Source organism: Macaca fascicularis, chromosome 9, assembly GCF_037993035.2.
Source record: "Macaca fascicularis isolate 582-1 chromosome 9, T2T-MFA8v1.1".
NCBI lineage: Eukaryota > Metazoa > Chordata > Mammalia > Primates > Cercopithecidae > Macaca > Macaca fascicularis.
Window position 1 is genome coordinate 58,668,644 of NC_088383.1, and position 22,613 is coordinate 58,691,256.

A 22,613-nucleotide genomic window follows, 5' to 3' on the forward strand; every position below is an offset into this window, starting at 1 on the left:
TTAAAAGAGATTCAGAAGCCTAAAAATTTCTTTATCAGATTTCATCATTTGGTTGAAACTATCAGCTGTATATTTTTTTGCATGGCTGCTGGGTGTGCATTTGACAATTCTAAATTATGCTGCCAATCAAAGACTATTAACAAAGATAACATAGCATCAAAGGGTGAGAGAGGTGGGAAGCTAAAGGGCAATCTGGGGAAGAAGAATGGTAGATGTGCTCAATTGAGAAACTGACCATTTGATATTTTTCCAAACGAAAAATTGTTTGTTTTTTTTTGTTTTTTTTTTTTTTTTTGAGACAGAGTCTCGCTCTGTCACCCAGGCTGGAGTGCAATGGCACAGTCTAGGCTCACTGCAATCTCCGCCTCCTGGGTCCAAGAGATTCTCCTGCCTCAGCCTCCCAAGTAGCTGGGACTACAGGCGCATGCCACCACACCCAGCTAATTTTTGTATTTTTAGTAGAGACGGGGTTTCACCACGTTGACCAGGCTGGTCTCAAACCCCTGAGCTCGTGATCCACCCACCTCAGCCTCCCAGAGTGCTGGGATTACAGGTGTGAGCCACCATACGTGGCCACTTTTCAAAATTTATGTCATACCAGCTACAACAAAGCATTTGGAAAATAAAGATAATCTACTTGAATGATAAAACAATTCTGGCATTATTATTCTTTTAAATATTTCTAAACAGAAATTCTCTTCCCTTCCCTGTTCTGTCCAGCATTGAATGTCCCAATGTCAGAGTACCATTATTAAATTTAGACAGGACAGCTGGTGGGCACAGAAAGTTCACCCACTGCAAAAAGCAATCACAGCTGATAAGGAAGTCAGGCATTAGATGCTGAGTTAGAGGACGAATCACCATAAACAGAACTTTTGAAATATGAATAAGAAACACAGGCTCTATTGTAATTTAACACACATGTAAGCCAGCAGGTATGCATGTGTGGTGACAAAGATCTGCACATACAGAGAAGATTGAAGGTGCCGAGGAAGCAAATACCCCTTCAGTAGTTGAATCCAGGAACTAAAATTATGATCTTAGAAATGTCAATATCAAGGCCTATGGAAAGAAACTATTAATACATTTTCAATGTGTCATCACCACAAATAATAAGCCAATATTAACATTAATAAAAAGTAATAAACATAGCGCTTCTAAGCAAGAATATAGTTTGATACATATAAAAGTACATCTTTTTGATCTTTTGCCTAACAGTTTACATCTTTAGTGATCTAAGATACTTTATAATGGAAAAGGAACAGTAGGAAGAAAGTTAAGAGTTTGAATAAAAACACAAGAAAACTGTAATCCTGTTTTTCCTCAAAAGTTAATTAAGAATCTTCAAGTTAAAGTCCTTGGTAAACTGTAAAACACTGAAAAAATTATTAACCACCATATGTATGCATGTGTCTATGAAGGTAAAACAACCTCAGAAGGTAAAACCACTGCAACCAAAAGTGAAATATCTCTTCTTAAAAGTTTGCCCTCCAAAGTTAAGGAGGCAAATTTCACCAAGTTCACTGTCAATTCTATTTCCATAATGAGTCCATGTATGTGGTTTACATGAAGGCAGTTCTTCAAACTATGGTGACAAAGGAACTGGAGGCAAGCTATGATCCAGGTAAAGGTGTCCAATACGCACACTTTACTACTCCAAAAGAAAATGAAAGGAAGAACATTTTTTAAAATTGCCTTTATAAGACAAACATCAGCTAATGAGTCCTGCTACAGGATTTTGCAGTACAAAACACTAAGAGATGTTAACAGATAACAGAAAAGAAAAAGGAACCACAAATGCTTTACAAGGATAGTGACAGGATAGTTTAAGGTTTGACAAACCATTTAAGGTTTGACTAGACAACAATCTAAACTGTTATTATCTTCATATTGCTAAAAATCACTTCTTTTTATAACTCACAGCATTTACCCTAATTTATTAATTATCTTATCCAGTTTATTTTCCACTTATCACTTAAAATTCTGGGCAAAGTCAGTTGGTTTTAACAATAACAGTGTAAGCAAAATTCCATCTCGCCTTACTTGTGCTACCAAACCATAGATTTTTCTGAGTCACTTCTATCAAAAGCTTGCTTTTCCATGAACACAAACACAACAGGAATCCTGGAGTTTCATGGTCCCCGTGCATCTGACTCCGTGAGGCAAACACCCCATAGCCCTTGCAGCCGGCACTGCTTTCCTGGGCCCTGAGAACTCACTCAAGAGCTCAGAAGACTCAGGAAAGAAAGAACTAGCTCCTAAGAGACTGCTGCTTCTCCTCAATAACGTAACCTGCAAATTCACAGTGAAACTGTGTGATTATTATTTATTCAGCAAATGCTTATGGGTCACCTGGGATACAAAAATGAATCAGACACAGTCCCTACTCAACAGAGCTCACAGTCTGGATGGTTAGAGAGATGAGAAGAAAAAAGGAAGAACACAACGTATCTATGCTACCCACAGGTGCACAGATAAAGCTCCTTTTCGATACTGTGATGTTACCAAACTATAAGTGAAGAAATACAACTGTCAATACATGACGATCAAGGATTCGGGGAACAAAACACAACTAAAAAGCAACAACACTTGGGAAATTCTCAAAATGGAAGGTTTCTTCTTTCACTCATCAAAAACAGATTTTAAATGCATATTAACAAATGCATTTACCAATTAAGAGTTGTTATTCTACTTCCGTATCCACTTTCCTAAAACTGTTTAAAGCCGCTAATGTCCAAAGTCTCTCCTTACTGGACGCAGCCACCTGCGCAACCAGGCTTGTGCCCTGTCTGAGACGATTCATATTTCACTGGACAATAGACATGTCACAATACCACCACAGACTGTTGGAACAATAAGACCTATATTCATAACTGTTCTGAAAACACAGAGCTCTAAAGTAAGTCAATAATAAAATAAATGCACAGGAAAAAAACAGGAATATACATTTGAGAAACACATGGATCAGAGAAAAACCAAATATGTAAAATGGAGGGCATTAAAACAAAACAAAAAGGTATTGAAATATTATGTTACCTTTTTGTGGGTATAGGAACCGGTTTCATGTAGAATTGCCACTCTGAATGGAGGCCACCACGTGTGAAATTCCTTCACCCACTGATGCATCACTGTTGTTGGACAGACAATTACAGTTGGACCCAACCCCTCAAACCTGCATCCAAACGTCCAAGAAGAAAACAACCATGAAAGAGCATATACAGTCATCAACTGCTCAAAAGATCCCCCAAAACAACAAACAAAAAACTTAGTTCAAAAAAAAATGCTAACTATGGAAATTTATTGATATTTTCTTTAAGAAAAAGTTAATGAGGTTAAAATCCAGTAAGTAAAATCTCTATAATCCCATTGATTAATTAATGGATGTAGGCGTTAAGAGAAAACACTAAATAATATATTAAGAGATATAACACCTATACTAACATAAAAGAAAATCAAACAAATATTATTTAACAAAAATACTCTTCTTTTCCCTTCTACTACAGATTAGTGAAGTTTTTATACGTTAGTGAAGTGTTTCTTAACCTAACTGAACATAACAGGATCTTAAATTTGTCTGAAGCTTTATAGTCTACCAAGATTTTCCAACCCACAGAATTTCAATCTCGCTGCCCTAGGAAGCAAGCAGGCCAGAAATGCTCCACTGATCCTGGCTCAGAAGGCTGGCATGGCACAGGTGACACGGCTACCAGGGGACAGAGGGCTGCCTAGCAGCCAGTCTTCACTTACTGCAGCCTGTCCTCACTACACCACCCTGCCTGCTCCTCCACACCACAACAGCACCATGGAGGAGCACCGCAGTGGGTGTTCTCTCCCGGGAAGCCCACACCAACCGAGTATGAGCTAGCACTGCTGTGTGGGCAGGTGGCTGGGCAGCAAAATCAAGAGCCTTAAAGGCACTCATGCATTGACCTAGCAATCCCAATACAAACATTTACACAATGGGATACACACTGGAGCATTCTTTTTACTGCAGAAAAAGTGGGCGCTACCTATGTCCATAGAGAAGAGGGAAGCTGAATGAACTATCCCATTTCTTTAAAAAGCATGGGCCAGGGGTTAGGGGCACTGCCTGGATCTGAATCCCAGCTCTGCACACATTGTATGATCTCGGGCACACTATTTAACCTCTGGAAACCTCAGTTTTTCATTTTCAAATGGGAATAATAACAGTATTGATCTTATAGGGTTATTAAGAAGATAAAATCAGTTAACATCTGTAAAGTGCTTAAAACAGGACCATACAGATAATACTGTAAGATTCTGTTAAATAAGATGGAATATCATATAACTATTAAAATCATTTTGAAGAAGTTAATAAACTAGAAAAATGTTCATCATAACTTTTAAAAATTATTTATGGAATCATCCCAATTTCCTTAGACATAGGTATAGGTGGAGAAACTGGTTGTGGCCATTGTCTCAACATCCATTCCCCTCTCTCTTTTTCCTGAAGAATCAGATTTCTGCAGGTGCGCCTCCTTCTTCCTTCCCACAGACACAGTTTATGGGACTCTGACCACTGCTTGGCTCAGGAGCAGGAATCTTGACTCATCTATAACCTGTCAGTGCATGGTACCCCCCTGAAACTCTCACTAGTCCATGAAGCTGGCCTGGCAAGACTGACCAACTTTGTAAGGAAGAATTACATTCTAGGTTGGGAGAGACTTTTCTCTCCTGGTCTTTCTAGCTACATGTACAGACCAATGGTCGCTGGGTTACAGTGGTAAGGAGATCTAATGATTACAAGGAGACCTGGCCTTAGGCAAAAATTAAAGTATCTGGGTCCCTGAAGACATCACTGAACTGCTGATCACGCTGTGTCCACAGCCTCCCCCTCTGTAGGTTTCTAGGTGTACCATATATTTGTGAATGCTTAACCCAATTTGAGGCCAGGTTTCACTTAGGTGCAGTCAAATATCCCGATACATCCTACACTGTATTCCCTGTCCGCATCTGCACTCCTCCTGCCCTTCTGGGACAATGGGACAAGTGTCCCTTTTCTTGTTTGAGACCAATCCCTTTAGCTAAGCTCTTGAGCTTATATCTCCACAAGCAACGCTCCCATTAATGTAGCCAATTTATCTTCAGTCTTGCTGGAGGTTGGGTGCCAGTCAGTGCATAAGATGAAAATTAAGCAGAAGTCAAAACTAACCATGGCAACCTCTTCAACAACACTCAGCTCATGTTACAAGAGGCAACTAAAAACTGGGACTGACTGAGGGCATCACAGGGCCACACGCCTGCCTTTCACACACCTGGAACAGAGTCACTGCACTCTGCACACAGTCATCCCTCCCCTCCACTCCCTTTTCCTGCCCCACAAAGATGTTGACTGTGTGAAGCCAAATGCACATACATTACTCCGCTGTATACACTATCCCCATTCTATCTCACTAATTCCCACAATTTCAATTCTAGATGCTGGTAATGCCAAATCTAGGTCTCCAGCCTAGATTTGAAGTTCACTCTTCTGAACTCCAAACCACCACACACTAGATATCTCACTGCCAATATCCCCATAGCACCACACACCATCCTCCCTTACCTGGCTGTCTCCCATCCCCATGCTTCCAAACCAATGGACAGAACTGTCTCCCACTGTCCAGGTGCCCAAATCAGAAACCTAGGCCTCTCCCTTGAGCAGACCTGCTTGCTCTCCACCATGAGCAACCTACACTGAGTTCACATCATTTTTACCTCCTGAATCCTTTCAGTCACAGTATCTCTCCACCTACACTGTTACTATGCCAGTTCCAGCCACTCTCCTCTCTCATCTGGCTTACTGCATCTTCAAGGATGATTATTTCAAACAGTAAAATTTGAATTCCTCATCCCCTCACTTCAAAGCCTCTAATGGCTGCCCACTGCTCTTGGGACAGAGATTAAACACCTGGATTTGGCCTACGAGGCGACAAAGACTGACCTCTGCTCGGCTCTCCTGCCTTACCTCTCACTGCCACTATCCTAACACTTGCTCCTGTGGCCAGCAGCCCACCAGCCTGAACCGTCTTCCCTTCTTTCAATCGACCTTCACCTTGTCCTGGTTACCCTCTTACCCCTCCAGCTACCTTCTACTCAACATTCAGATCTCTAGCTTCCTCAACAAAGCCTTCCCTGTCCCTTTCTCTGTAAACAAGTTAAGGACTCTTCCTTAGTGCACTCCACATTAACCCTGTCGTAACACAAATCACCTTTACTGTAATTGTATGAGATCCTCCCTAAACTCTGTGAGAGGAGAGAGAATCTCTTCTTCAAATGATCTCAATGCCTACCTAATGGCAAGCAATTAAAGAATACTGGCTTTATTAAATTAAAACATTTTTTAAGATTGGAAGAAAATATATCAACATGCTAAAAGAGATTATTTCAGAGTTGGGGAATCATAAGTGATTTTTGTTTCCTTATTAGAGCTCAGAAATAAATGATTCCTGAACTTAAAACAATTTTTGGCCGGGTGCAGTGGCTCACGCCTGTAATCCCATCACTTTGGGAGGCCAAGGCGGGTGGATCACCTGAAGTCAGGAGTTCGAGACCAGCCTGGCCAACATGGTGAAATCCCGTCTCTACCTAAACTACAAAAATTAGCCGGGTGTGGTGGCGAGTGTCTGTAATCCCAGCTGCTTGGGACGCTGAAGCATGAGAATCGCTTGAACCCGGGAGGCGGAGGTTGCAGCGAGCTGAGACTGCGCCACTGCACTCCAGCCTGGGCAACAAGAGCAAGACTCTGTCTCAAAACAAACAAACAAAAAAAATACAACTTTTACAAATAACTAAAGAGTAAATCATACAGTGCTTGAAATATTAAAAATCATCTACTATATAACTGAAAAATAATCTGTAGTTCTATAGAAAAATAACGAAACTTTGGTCAAGCCCTAACTTAAATGAGGCCTACCCTTACACTCCAACGTGACAAAATACCTGTCTACTTTGAAGCTCTCCCTGCCTCCAGCTACAGTCACCACTGTCCCTGCCCTTCAACTGGGTGGAAAGGGTCAGACTACAAGAAGCCAGAGGCTACAGGAGACTCCGACACTCTTCCTACAGAGTTTCTAAGCTATGCTCCTCACCAAGACAGGGCCTTTCTAGGCACCCCTCGAGCTCCCTAAGGAGAGTGGGACTCTGCCCTGGCCCCTTCCGTGGCAGCAAGCCTGTCTTTTTTTTTTTTTTTTTTGAGACGGAGTCTTGCTCTGTCGCCCAGGCTGGAGCGCAGTGGCCGGATCTCAGCTCACTGCAAGCTCCGCCTCCCGGGTTTACGCCTCCTGCCTCAGACTCCCGAGTAATTGGGACTACAGGCGCCTGCCACCTCGCCCGGCTAGTTTTTTGTATTTTTTAGTAGAGACGGGGTTTCACCGTGTTAGCCAAGATGGTCTCGATCTCCTGACCTCGTGATCCGCCCGTCTCGGCCTCCCAAAGTGCTGGGATTACAGGCTTGAGCCACCGCGCCTGGCGGCAGCAAGCCTTTCTAAAAGGATTAAAATGCACCAGCTTCTTTCTGTCCTCCAAGGGGAATAAAAGAGTTATCATCAATATGCACTTAGCAGGGATTAGGAAACAACCAATCAAAAGCTGTCTAAAATATTTTTACAACAAACTCACATTCAAATAAGCATAAATACATGTATATGTTTTTTCAGGTTATACAGTATTTTTTTCTCTTTTATAATATGCCTTCTGCAAACTGCTACATTGATGACTCACATTTTGTTATTTAAGGCTAGTATATTCTTCTGGCTGAACATCTATCTGGCATTATCATGATGCCCTTTAATTTCTGCCATTTTCCCTCTAGTAGAAAAATCTGGAGATTTTCATGCTGACTTGAGATCTAGAAGCAGACCTAGATTGTTGCTGGACCACAGCAGGACAATCAACTCCATTAACAGTCACGTCGTCAACTGAACCACCCTTTCCTAACCCCTAATTCCAGTGAGATGAACTTGAGTAATGGCTAAGTGTACTACAGTGATTAGCATCAATTACCAAACAGACTACAATTCCTTTAATCTTTGATTACCATTGATTCCCTAATAAATTTAGGGCAAGTCATGGTCAAATATATCAACCTGCAAGATGGAAATCTGCTAATCACACCCAGAACTTACCAGGAACAACAGAGTAAAATATTTATCCTTGAAAGTTTATTAAACTTAGTAACATTATAAATTAACAAAATGATATCCAAGACTTTAAAAAATTAACTGAAGTTTAAAAAGTCAAATTATTTCCTTTTCATTGTAAGATTGAGGGGCCTATCATTATAATATGAATGGCAAAGTGAAAAGAAGGTGGCGTATCTATTATGAACGGGGAACACAGGAACCAGTATAGATGTTTATTAACCATATGTAATATGCTTCTCTGTCTTCTAGAAACACACATACAAAACACATTTTTAAAAAACAACAAATCAAACTTCTTTTACCATGAAGTTTCTTGGTATCACAGAGACACTGTTTCACTTCAATGTTCATGGTCTTTAAAATTACAACACTAAAATCATCTCAAATTAGGGCCCCTCTACAGTTTGTAAGAGTTCACAGGAAATATACATAGCCAATGAGGCAATAACAGCTCACAGAGAACTTCATTTGACCTTAAGAGCTATTTTTCTGTAAGACATAAATATAGAGAACTCCCAAATTCATCTGGTTCCAGAGGAGGATGTGTTATAAAGTTGTTAGGAAGATGTGGTCCAGTCTGCCCTGGTACATATGAACGGAGGGGACCACACTCCTCTGTAAATTTCCACTCATGAGGAGCCCAGATGTTTGTGATGCAGCACCACATTCTCGCAAGCCACTTCCACCAATACCATCTTAATAAAGACAATCTGGGATGTAGTCCAATATGCCACATTATTTCATTATAGAGAAGAGGATATAAGAATTGATAGTTAATTGATTACAGCTGTTGTTCATTATTAGCCTTGACTTCATTCTTAGTAGGACTGTCACCACCCAAGAGAGCATGTTTTAATTTTTAGATCAAAACTACACTGCAGGGATGACTTTAGGTTTCCCAGGACCCGAGCATTAGACTCCACGTAAGTTTGATGATAATAGGAAGGGAAGCAAAGAAAAGAAATGGGAAATAAGAAAATCCCAGAAACCATTTTAAGGAAAGAAAGAGTCCTAGAAACCATTTGGAGGAGTTTGGGGTAGTCTAGTTACCAAAAACACCCAATAGAGTTGCAGAAAACAAGCCAACCAAAGAGCTTATTTGAAACAGAAAAAGCATTTTATTTGAAACAGAAAAAGCATAGAAAAAAAATAAAGTCATAGATAAGACAACACTAAATGCCCACTTTCAACTTCAACTTTTCCTTAGATCTGGAATGTTTTCACATGCTTCCAAGCAAAATGTAATAGAATTCTCATATTTGAAAAAAAATCCCCTGCTTCAATATAACTTCCTTGTAACAACAACAACAAAACGTTTAGCATTTAAAAATCTCCGAGTGTTTTCTTCCCCTTCCTACATCTATATAAATGCAACTGGGGTTCTAAAATATTTTAAAACTCCAAACACTCCTCACAGAAGTATTGATCTGCTAACTTAAAGAGTAAGAAATAAAAAGAAAACACTAAACTCTAGAGACTAAAGAAACAAGATCTTGACTCAGTATGTATATGGTTCATATTTGGCTCTCTACTAAGCATTTTGCTGCTGATGAGCTGGAGTGTAGGAAGAACTTTGGGCACTTGCTGACTTTAGGCACACTGACACTACTGTAAAGACTATCTCCAAATCATATGTAGTGAGTGTCTGAGGTTTCCAGGGCACACCCCTCTAGCAAATACCTTGCTCTTACTCTTTACATAAGCCCTGAAACACAAGGAGCTTGGACTTATCTGGGTTCAATATGATGAAATATCCTACATAATTTACCTACCAATATTTTTACCAATACCAATTTCTATAAAGTCAATTTACAGTTTAAATATGGAAGTGCTCATAGTACTTTCTTTCAAAATAAAGTATTTCAGTCCTACCACACCAAATAGATTAAATCCTTATTCTTCTGGAATACAAAAGCCTTAATAGTTTATTTAAATTTCTAAAGAAAAGAAAGATTAACATCTAAACATAGTTTTCTACCATTTTAGGTAGTCACTTAGGTTTTGGCCTTAGAATTTATTACATAAAGTTCATAGATTGGGAAAGGCAGAAAGCACAAGGATCAGACAAGTAACCTCATTCAAAAACAAAAGAGAGAGCAAGCTATCTAGAAATGCTATCATGCACACTCATTATAAAGGAAATTAGGGAGAATGGCTTCTTCAAAGCTCCAGCTCTCCCCATGAATAGACTTTGTACTTACTGTAATGCTCACCTGGTCTCCTGCCAGAACAACTATTTTAATGCAAAATTTAATAAATGGAACTAAAGGTATTATGTCTAATTTAAAATTCCATATTGTGTAAACTATTGATATTAACATAATTGAGTTTGTAAACAATCCATTTGTAGAAGCTAACCTTAGACATCGTATTGACCCAAAATATCTAGTGGGGCTCATCTGCAAAATGAAGCATCAATGCCTGGAATTCATTAAAAGTGTTACATGTTTAATTTCTCCTGCCCTACAGCTCCATTGTCTCGTAAAATTTTTCCTTTGATGTCCCCCACTAAAAGAATTAAAGGAATATTGTAATTGAAATATCATCAATAATTCACAAGACCCTCCTCCACAGCAATACATCTGATGAAATATTAATTGAGCTCCACAGACTGACAGTCTGCAGAGGAGCACTTGCCTGTAATTTGAACCACGAGTCCTGATCTTGCTGTAGCTCAGACCTGCCAAGAAGGCAATTATCTGGATGGTCTTGCCCAATCCCATTTCGTCTCCCAGAATTCCTCCTGCCTGCTGGCAGTGCAATTCCCACAGCCACCTAACACCTGTCTGCTGGTACCTACAACAACAAACACCAACAAGAAAAGAGAAAATGGCAAATGGTGGATAATACAGATCATAACAGAAAGTACTCATGAATTAATCATTTGGCTAGGTTCTAGTACCAGTCAGAGAAACATGCGGGATGTGTGTTTTACATGAGTATTATATTTATAAGGTCATACATTTTTGATCACCTAGGCATAAAATCACAAATTTTTCTTTACAAAACGTTAACACATTTCTCATTAAACTGATAGATGGGGTAATTAGAGACTATTTCCTTTCTTTTCAACATTAGAAATAGCTTGCTAAACAAGCATAAACTTACTATTTTTTACTCACTTTCTGGGGGGAAAAAATCCCAAACATTTTTCATAAAGTTCCATTAATTTTTCTACAAAACAGAGGCACTAATGTTTATTTTTTCAATCTGAATAGCATCAAAAAAGCAGGACAGAGAACACCACAACCTACAGCTTATACTATTGAAAAGTCATTTGGTAATCATATTATCTTTTAATAGAAAAAACTAAATTTTAAGGTCATAAACAAGTCTGAATAAATAGGGCTGCTCTCAAAATTAGGACATAACAGATGATTCTGTCATATTACTAGCAGATGCAAAAAAGAACAGTTTAAAGACTCAACAATACAAAAGGTCTTTTTAATATTTCAAAGCAGAAATTGATTCAGGGAGTTTACCATAGGTATAAAAAGATCATAGCTATTAAGATTTTAAATAAGGAATACGAGCCAAAGAGAAATAATTTAAACCACCCCCCGCCCCGCAAAAAGTAGAAGTTAATATTTTTCTTTCTCCATCAATGATATGTTTAATCTAAAACCTAAAAATAAAGTTAAAAAAGGAAAAATACAAAAAAATTTTCTGAGAGTGGAAGAAACACTTAACAACAGGGAATGGTATGAAGATTATATCCCAAGTTACAAAATCTAAAGCAAATACCACTTGAATTAAAAGATGATGGGTTAGATGAGGTGGCTCATGCCTGTAAATCCCAACACTTTGGGAAGCCGAGGCAGGAGGATCACTTAAGCCCAGGAGTTCAAGACTAGCCTGGGCAACATAGTGAGATCTCATCTCTACCAGAAAAAAAAAAAAATTAGCCTGGAGTGGTGGCACATGCCTGTGGTCCCAGCTACTTAGGAGGCTAAGGTGAGAGGACCGCTTGAGCCATGGAGGATGAGACTGCAGTGAACCATGATTGCACCACTGGATTCCAAACTGGGCAACAGAGTGAGATCCCATCTCTAGTAAATAAATAAATAAATGATGCAAGATAAAGGATTTTTTTTTTTCCAAAGAAAATATCAAGGCTAATGGGCTACCCATCTTAAAATAAGATGGTTTTGTTGTTTTGCTGCCCAAATATTTACTATCTGGTACCTGGTATGTCTACCTAAAATCTCATTTTGGACTTCAGCTCATTTAACTGGTTTTATTTAATCTCCTCTCAGTAAATATATCATAATTAACTTTCTCCCAGTATTTTGCAAAGCAATTCTAGAAGTTTGACTCTAGCTGTTCCATTATTACCTATTACATAATGAAAACTCTGAATGAGAATTTTGCTGCTTATTAGGTCTGCTAATTATAATACACACACTGGATATGCACCTTGGAGAAAAGGACTAAAAATCAAAACACGATGAAGTCTAGTACAGATATAAGATGGTTCAATTTGGGAAGAAGGACAAATTCCAAAAATATGTGGTATATAATCAGAGAATAATGGCTACCACTTAAGGAGCAGGCTGCTGAGGAGGCACAGGCCAGGCGGTTTGGACATAGCCTCACAATCAACCTGCACAAAGGAGATTATCAGCACACTTTATCACTAGGAAACAAAAGCTCAGAATGGTTAAGTAACTTGCCAAAGGTCACATTGCTAGAAAAAAATGAGCAAGCCAGAGCTGAAATCCAGAACTGTATGTTTCCAAAGTGATTCTAGAAATGATCTAGACCAATAGTTGTCAGCCAGGGGTAATTTTTCTTCCTATGGGACATTTGGCAATGTCTAAAGACATTTTTGTTACAACTGGAGAAGTGCAATAGTAGAGGCCAAAGAAGCTGTTCAATATCTGATACCGCACAGGACAGTCCCCACAGCAACAAATTATTTAGCCCTAGACGTCAATTGTGTCAAGGTCGAGAAACCCTGATTTAGAACAAAAGTTGGTTCATGAACTGGCTACACTAGAATAATCTCAACTTTTGAAAAAGACATACTGCAAAAAGCTCTCCAAAAAAACTGATGTGCAATTAGTTTCCAGAATCACTAAATTCTAGTCAATTGACCTATTTTTGCTGAGATACAGAACAACCATGGGACCAGCTCCTCCAGTCAGGGAACAAAATCTCCCAGTGATTATTCTAGTGTATTATTCCTACACCACACTGCCTCCATCCTACATGGGTCCAACAACTTTTTTGCTTGGGGCTCATCAACTTAATTAAAGTGGGGAGAGTATGGAGAGGAGCAATTGAGAAATTATTAAAGGAATGGTAAATAGCATAGGATCCCTGAGAGGGGATCTCTCAGCAGGAACCTGAGAGGGGGTCAAGACAACTAGATTCTGTGTGGCCCAGGAGAGGCAGCATACAATGTGCTGGATGTTTCCTCATCTACAAATCTAATCTTTGAGGGCTTCCAAACAGCATGTGAATGTGTTTACAAGAAGATGAACAGCACTAAGAAAACGACATTAAAAAAAATATCTTACTAGGCAGCATGTAAGTCATATCTCGAGTAGGATCCCTAACAACTAGGGATAGTTACAAAGACAGCAAAGAGTGGCTCTTTCTTTCCACACAACACATGAAGGCCCTCAGATGGTATTTAAAGGAAATTCACTTGCAGATTGAAAGCACTAGCCACACAGCTGGTAGATGGTATACATAGCTGGTATTGCTAGATGAGGAGTAAGCGGCCTGACTCAGGTTTCAGCGGTGCCACTAACTAACTTTGGTTTTATTGCTTTACCTTCCTAATAATAAACAGTGTAAACCAATTACATAGTTTAAATAAAAAACATACTATAGAATCTAGTTTTCAAAATTTTTGAAAAGCATATAAAAATTACTTTTTAGGGACAGTTAAAGATTTTTGTAACTATACAACATAAAAAATTTATTCTGCTATCCCTTGAGACTGAGGCATCACGATGTGACCACAGACAATTGGTGTGCATTGGCATTGCCACACTAACCCAAGATTGCATTTACTAGTGTGGCTGAAGGTAAGCTCAAAAGATTGAAGTTTGTCATTTGACTGCTAAATTAGATAGACAAATGTACTTGCTGGGCAAACTTTCAAAACAGAAATGTAAGTGTTAAACATTATCTTGCAGAAAATAGTACTTAAATGGCTAATTGTACCTTCTGACTCCCTTGTGTGCAACTCTATACCCTGTTAATTCAATTCCATAGAATGCAGTAAATACAGTAAAAAATACATCTACAGTTTAAAATTAAATTGGCCCCACTAAAATGTAATCATAAAAGAAAAATGGAGACTATCAATCCTGTTAATTTTTTTCATACAGCAAAAGAAAATGAACAGAAGTTTTATGACATTTATAAAATATTTAAAATCCTGTTTTTGCAGAGATTAAAAAACACATTACTTTCCAGGAATGTGCAATTAAGACTAATTTTTAAAAAACAAATATTATTTATATTAACTACTATAGAGTTTTGTCAATACACTGAATCCTAAATACTTTTAGTAAGCAAAGTTTAGTTCTATTAATTGTGAAATATCTTTGCTAGAAAATCTGACATTTATACAAAAATGCAGACTCAACTTGATCCTTGAGGATATTTGCCAAATCACTTACTACACATACACAGAAGCATCCTGTCTCTTTAAAATCAATTTAATCTACAATTTGGGTGTTCCTTTTGCTAGTACAACACTGATGGTATTTGGCTTGTTTCTTAATAAACAATCACTTTAGAGAAAACAAAAAGAGTTGCCAATAAATGTGGCCTTTATTTACCTTTCCATAGTTAATTTTCATTTGGGAGAAGCAATAAACAAAGCAACCACCTCTCTGCAAATATTACTACAGATTCGGATTTCAACTTCTGCATGGCTGTTCCTCTGTCCAGTTAAAGCAATCACATCAAGACACTTCACATCTTCAGAGTTTGGCTTTCTATAATGTTTAGTGGGATAAAATAACTACTCTTCGCTCTCCACTCCCCCATGGAGAGAAAAATTAAAACTGTAATATAAGCTCTTTGAGAGAAAATATAAAGAGCATGCTGTTTTTAAGTAAACTTCTTCCACAAGTTTAGGGCATGGCTGACAACTGAATCTATCAAGGAGACTAAACTTAATCATCTCAAAGAAAGAACTTTGCATCCTGCTCCCAACTACAAATTGATTATACAAAAGAGACAGAAAGAAGCTATGTAATGGTTTAACTTCCTACATGCATCTAAGAAGCCTTCCTAAAGTATCTTGTTAAGTAAATCCCAGGAGTGATGAGACTGAAAATGTTCCTCAGTATTTACATTCATCACGGGAGACCGGCCAGCCCTTAGAGATGACATGCACGCATCTATCAGGCAGCATCCGGTCATCTCCAATGCTTGGCCACTTACACATGAAACCTAGCTTCAGACAGCAACTTAATCGTCAAGGTGTTGCCCATATCTTCTCTTTTGACATTAGAATGACATCCTACATAAAATATTTAGATGCGCATTTGGTCAGCTCAAAAATATTATACCCTCAGGTACAATATAAGACACTCAAAACATCTCAAAAGTTTTTTATTCCCACATATAAGAAAAAAAATCCTTCCCAATATTGATTTTAATATGCAACTCTTCCTATTAATCTGATTTAAGAAATTAGGAGTTTGGCACCTTAAAATTACTAAGAACAAAAAAATTATTCAACATAGATGGCTTTTAAATGTGTTGCTTTTAGTCTGCTGAGACAGGTCCATATAGATTCATCAGTTTACAAACATACCCAATGTACACTTTAGTCAATTTATTATCATCCAATTTTAATGAACAGCACGTGGCTATAATTTCATTTGACAGTATCTGTTTTTGCAATAAATTGCTGCAAGTACCTTCAGGGCCCACAGGTAGCTACTATGTAATTCCTAAAATGTTAATTTGTACATAATGGCTTGACAGCAAATAGAAAGGAAAGAACACATGGTACATACTTAAAAAGCTTTTTGAACAGAAAACCTGGCACTTTAAAACCTTCGTCAAATTCAGCATCGCTTTCCTCAGAATCGTCCTCCAGCTTCAGACGTTTCTCTTTGTCCTGCAGTCTCAGTTTATTCCATCTCCTACCATAAAAATAAAAATCGTATTTCCATTATTTTGATCACAAGATAGATTTAAAAAGATAGCTCCTGATAATATACAAGAAAAAACGGGCAAATTAAAATGGTCTCTTAGGTTAATGCTGCCATTATTACCCAAAACACGGATATTCAAAGAGGAAAAACAATTCTCTTCTCCGGCCATCTCAATTCATTTCTTATGTAAATTATTACAGCTGCTCTAGAAATATTTCTTTAAGGTCTCATTTCATTATCAAAACTACTTTCTCCTCTTCTGGCATACCCTAAGGGAAAATTTCTCTGCTAGTTCGTAATACATGAAATTAGTTCTAGAAAAGACTCAGTAAAAATTTCAATATAATTGAGTGTCTTCACAACAGCAATACTATGTAACAAAAAATAGATTTTATTTATAATTACTGTTTCTGTGCTAAAGATATGATAATCACAGCATAAAACAACAAAGTACCTTAAACATAAAGCAAATTTTGGGTCAAAAATCACTGAATCAGGTTCACATTACTGATTACTTAACTGGGGGAAGAGGCATCAGCAATATATAAGCACTGATAGTGCTACCACTCAAAAAAATGTGTTCACTGAATAAAATCTAAGTTACAAATTTAGTAATATACTTTCAGATATAAAATAAGGCGAACACTTATATTTCAGAAGGAAATATATTTCATCTAAATATCTGAAAGTCTTAGCAACACACCAAGGTTGTGGAGAAGGTGCACCCATTTAACGAGACTAATTTTGCATTTATATAACTATAATGGACCCTAGTTGTCATGAGTGGGGGAAAAAAGCCTCAAATTCTATTCACTTTCAAAATAAAAAGATGACTTTTTTCATTTGGCATGGTGCAACTGATGCTCTGAATTTCACAAAATGGTGGAAATGGAATAAAACAATAATACAGAGAAATGCTTTCAAACTACAATAAAAAAAAAAACTCACAGGAAGTAAGAGCGGCAACACATATACAGCATTTATCTGCCACTGACTATGCAAGAGTAAGAGAGAATGTCTGAGGCAAGGCAAGAGAAAATGAAAGGGTAATACTACACATGCTGCCTGGTCAGAGGTATGGTGTGTTGTCCATTACAAAACCAGCACAGAGCCCAATGCTAGTATCTGAGTAGCTGCTGGTGGGCCTTAAAGCACATCCTCTGATAAACTCTTGCCTTGTTGAAAATTTCAACTCTTCAAGGTAATAAAAAGAAGGGCTAGCTGAAATTTTCTTGTGATCAATAAGAACTGGTGATCTGAAATTGCACTGCACGGTAGTGAAGGACCTATAAATAAGATCAATGAAGCACTGTTGGTCATTTCCAGAGAAGAACAGCAAATGGAAGAGGCAGTATATGGCCAAGTCAAGGAAATAGCTATCATCTGACAATAGTTTAATAAGTGATACTCTTTTTATAGAAAAATTTAATGTCCTTTTTGTGCTTAACTTCTAAAGGCAATCTCTTCTTCTCCACTGGTATTTTTCTTCTTTAAAAATTATCACTGTGTAATGGACAAAATGAAGTATCTCTAGGTGGCTATGAGTCTTCTGGGTTTCATGTTATTTACAAATTTAGTTAAATGCAATGGTGTACAACAACCGTTCTTGACAGGGAGCAATTCTGTCCCTTCAACCCCACCCTGGGGTAATCTGACAATGCCTAGAGATATTCTTGGTTGTTACAACTGTGGAAGGAGTCGGGAGGATATACTACTACTGGCATCTTCCATGTGAGTCCAGGTATGCTGCTAAACATTCTACAGCACACAGGACAGCCCCCAAACCCCCCAGTAAAAAGTTATCAAGTCTCAAATGTCAATAATGTCAAAGCCAAGAAGCCCTGGCATATAGGTATCCCTTACTATCAAAACTTAGAAACTGAACAGATATACTTTCCTGATACACATATCTGAATTCTTGCTACTCACTCTGTAATTCAGCAATCAAGCAGTTTACATAATGAGAGAGTCCTCAGTATCAAAACTATGAACTCAGAGCCAAACTTCTGCATAACAAAGGATACTTGTATTTAGTAAACTTGTGGATAACATAAACGCTGGAAGAATCACAGCCACTTAAACATACTTCACTTTGCAATTTCTCCAAGATAATTTTACAGAAGGAGAAATAAAAACACCAGAATATATTGCCTTTAGAAGTCTGGCACAATAAGGTCATTAAATATTTTACATACAGGGTATCACTTTTTAAACTTCATTGATATATGACGACCATTTCCTTAGACTTAGCCAGTCGATCTTTGTGGCTGTTAAATTTCCCACCACATCACTCTGCATCGACAAGATTCAGCTTCCTCCTCCTCCCTCCCTCCTAAAATATATAGGCATCTTGTCACCACAGAACTCAGCACCTAGGAAACCACATAAGCCACTACAGAAATGATTGTATTCTAGTGCCTTCCACTTCATAAAGAAAGATGAAAAGGGCCAAACATTTATTCAGTTTGGCTAAAGGATGACTAAAAGTGGTGGGGAAAATCATTATTGCCTACAAGTATTTGTATCATTGTGAAGACAAATCGCCCCAGTAGAATTATACACATATTAAAGACAGAAAATACCACGGTTATAAAACCACACGTATACAGAGAGGCGAAGAGATTCTTCTGTTACATAAGCAATACTTCCTCATGTGACTTATCGCCAAAATAGACCTGACCATCTGATAAGGGTCCACTGAAGCAGCACAGCTGAAGGTGGGGCCGACAAGTACACCACAGCACACTAGGGAAAGGGGGAGAACCAAGTTCATCCACACATACACAGAAACATGTCTTCCCCATCCCAGATGCTGCCAAGAGACTTTAAGGTGCTCTCTTTAACATGTCTAACCAGCCTGTCCTGTAGTCTGGCAGGCTGAGCAGTCTGTCTGGCCAGCAGATGTAAAGGATTCTGTATACGAACACACTGGGTTTGACATACGCAGAAGCGCAGGCACAGGCACAAAAGTCTGAGCTCATACTGGCTGTAGTCAAATCCTGGTGCCATTTACTAGCTCATGAACCCTCAGCAAGTAACTTAACTTCCTCCGCATCTAACTTTCCTCCACTGTGAGATGGGGAGAACAGCAGCACCTACTTCACTGGGTTCTGGGAAGGATTAAATAAGGTGTCACATACAAAGCACCTTAGCACAGAACCTAGATTAGGAAGTGCTTAATAAACTGATATAGTATTATATATAACCACATACATTTTCTGAAATCCTCACAACAACCCTGCAGCAGATACTATTATTATGTTCACTGAAAGAAGAAACAGGTTACATATGTGGCCCAATACAATGTGCATATTGCAATGTACCCTGTTTAACAGAACTATCTGAACATGTATACCTGAACAGAAACTGTGATAGCTCATCAAATGGATGCTCAGTAAATTATTACGAATAATGTGTTCACCATAGGAGTAAAGACACCTAGTCTTCAGATGGTACCTGTTGGAATATCTCAATTTAAAAATTCTGTCACAAATTTGTAAATAGTAAACCGCCATTAGGTATGGCAGTCTTTTACGTGATAGTAACAAAAATAGATACAGATTGACTTAAAATTGGTAGGGAGTGGGTAAGAATTAAGATCTGGGCCAAGTAAGCTGAAATCTTAAAAATTAGAAATGACCTCAAAATGTCTAAATTCTGTTATTTCAATAAGTAGACCAGTTAACTGAGAAAAAGCACAAGGGAGCAGTAAATAGTCCAATATTTACCCTTTTAGAAAACAAATAACTTTTTCATGTTCTCTATTCTCTCATTTTAAAAAATCCACACACGTAATAGTCACAGCTGCAGCCACATAAAACGAAGTGGTGGGCATGGTGTTCACTGGCTGTGTTTCTAGCTCCTCACAGAACTGCCAGATTCAGCCTGCTGTCAACTCCACTGGCAGCCAATTACAAGAGAAGCTGGGAACAAACATAAACCTAAAATTCCAGTCAGATGCAGACAGAGAAAACACTCCCTGGTTTCCCTACATTCATGCAGGAATGAGAATCTGGCCCAGGCTGTGGGGCCTGGGGCTGAGACTGCAATAATCATCTGTCAGAAGCAACTCAGACCCAGCACAACTAGTTGAACGACACTAGGAACAATGCTTCCTCCAGTTGTAACCTATTAGGGTGCCTTGTCAATGGAACCCTAAAAGCTAGTTGCTGTCATTTAATATATTTTAGAAGAATTTTCAGCATTCCGAGGATGTTCAAAATAAGTAAGTGGAAAGACACAGCTAGCTACCACTGTGCCATACCATGTATGCAGCCTCATCTCTGTGCACCTGCATTCCTGTACTGTCCCCAAATCCTTCCCCTAACACACATATCCACACATTCAGCAGACCTTTCACACCCTCACTCATGCAGCACCTCCACTCACAGAAACCTCCCATGACCAGCCAGATTTAGGCGTCCTGTCTTCTAAGGGCCCTCCCAATCCCGTGACATCTTGGACACACCTGGGAGCTCTACTACAGTGCCCATCAAGTATAGCATACTGTGAAATCCATACCAGTGTCCTCCACTGGACTTGAAGCCACCTGGGGACAGACACTGTCCTAGCCATTTTTATAGCACTAGAGACTGGTATAATGCCTCCTCATGGCAGACAGTAAGTGCTGAATGAATGAATGAAGTTCATAATTGGGTTAGGGAAAAGGAAGATACAGACAGAGAAGCATGGCTTGAAAATGGTCAAAAGGGGTCATCCAGAAATAGGTTCTAGAAACTTTCTGTTCTATCTCATTTAGAGCCTACCTCTTGCTGCATTTCCTACTCCTTCTACCCGTATGACTTTAAAGCACTGCTCCTAGCTCTGTCCACTGGATAAAAATGGTTAAGGTTCGCTACAAAAAAATGACCCATAATGAGGGTGGCTGTAACATCAGATAAGTTCTTAATTTAGAATCTTATAACAAAAAAAAGATAAGGAGAAGGAAAGCTCATTATTTTGAACAATAAAAAGGTAAATAAATAAAATAAAAATTGTGTGATTTAAGTCTGAGCTCCATTTTTTGGGTTCATCACCAGCAGGTGACGGTAAGGAGCCTGGTTTCTGCACGCCAGCTGATGGGAAGAACCAGGAGCCCTGAGTTTGGTCCCAAGCTTCCCCAGGACCAGGTGGGAAAGGCTGGGCAAAAGAAGTACCTTCTTATGAAAGAATTCTTATGACGGGAAAAAAGTCTAGCCTTAAACTGTCTTTACATTACTAGGAAGGAAATAGTGTTTTTGATGTTCCTACTTTCATTTGTTTCTTTAATATATACATGTAAAAGTCACAGCTGCACCCAAATAAAACTAAGTGTGTTGTTCATCTTATTTTTTTCTTTTTCTTTTTTTTTTGAGACAAAGTCTCACTCTGTCACCTCAGCCAGAGGGCACTGGCGTGATCTCAGCTCACTGCAACTCCCACTTTCCAGATTCAAGCAATCCTTGTGCCTCAGCCTCCAGACTAGCTAAGGACTACAGGCGTGCACCACCATGTCCGGCTGATTTTTGTATTTTTTGGTGTAGATGGGGTTTTGCCATGTCGGCCAAGCTGGTCTCAAACTGACCTCAATTGATCTGCCTGCCTTGCCTTCCAAAGTGCTAGGATTACAGGTGTTAGCCAACATTCCCGACCCATCAAGGCATTTTCTAACTCCTAAAGCCCCTGTCAGGCTCCAGTGGTGGCCACTAGAGGAGAACCCAGCAACAGACACAGATTTAAGATAACCACAGATAAGTGAAAACTAAATGTAGGCAAAAGAGGTGCATTACAGGCCTTTAACTAGTAAGGGGAGGCCTGAACTTTAGAAAACATAATGTAACATTATTGAATCTGCCTCCTCCACCACAAAATGAGCCAAATAATGACTTTTTATGAGGACTAAATGAAATAATGTATGTACATTATACTTTTGAAACTACATAAATTTCAGATGCTATAACAGTTGGCAGATTACACAAAAAGATTGAGAAATTTTAATTAATTGCAGGTTAAATGGGAATAAAAAATAGCAAATGTCAAAACACCTATTGCAATCTTAGGCCAGCAGGAGCTCAGTTCAACCCCCAAGCATAGAAGACTGTCATGCCAGTTCACTCCATACTGGTCAGTCAAGATCGGCAGGACATTCCAGTCAGGACATCCTATCATCCAGGACAGCAAGGAGGCTGGAAATCAAGCCAAAAGAGAAGACACAGAAGAGGTACAAGAGAAGGATCTGGTACATCTACCTCAGAATACAACTGTGAGAAACCACACCGCAATCTTGACCTACCTACACTTAGAACCAAGGGGCATGTTGCATGGTTTGTCCCCTAGACAGATGTCTGGTGCCCCCTAG

The 22,613-nt window shown here is 38.8% G+C and overlaps 1 protein-coding gene across 20 annotated transcripts in view; it reads right to left on the reverse strand.

Moving 5' to 3' along the window:
- LOC101866198 (DNA excision repair protein ERCC-6) overlaps positions 1-22,613 on the reverse strand; it is an 84,285-nt gene that overhangs the window by 35,316 nt on the left and 26,356 nt on the right. For 11 of the 20 annotated variants that reach the window (XR_012417253.1, XR_012417252.1, XM_074000744.1 and 8 more), the window contains 3 exons: positions 16,136-16,264; positions 10,782-10,940; positions 3,037-3,172 (listed from right to left, as the gene is read on the reverse strand). Coding sequence is in view for 13 of the 20 variants with exons in the window: in XM_074000744.1 (XP_073856845.1) it covers positions 3,037-3,172; positions 10,782-10,940; positions 16,136-16,264 (424 nt within the window). In the remaining 7 variants the exon portion in view is untranslated. The remainder of the gene's footprint in view (positions 1-3,036; positions 3,173-10,781; positions 10,941-16,135; positions 16,265-22,613) is intronic. The other 9 variants (XM_074000753.1, XM_074000751.1, XM_074000752.1 and 6 more) reach the window with 3 other exon arrangements.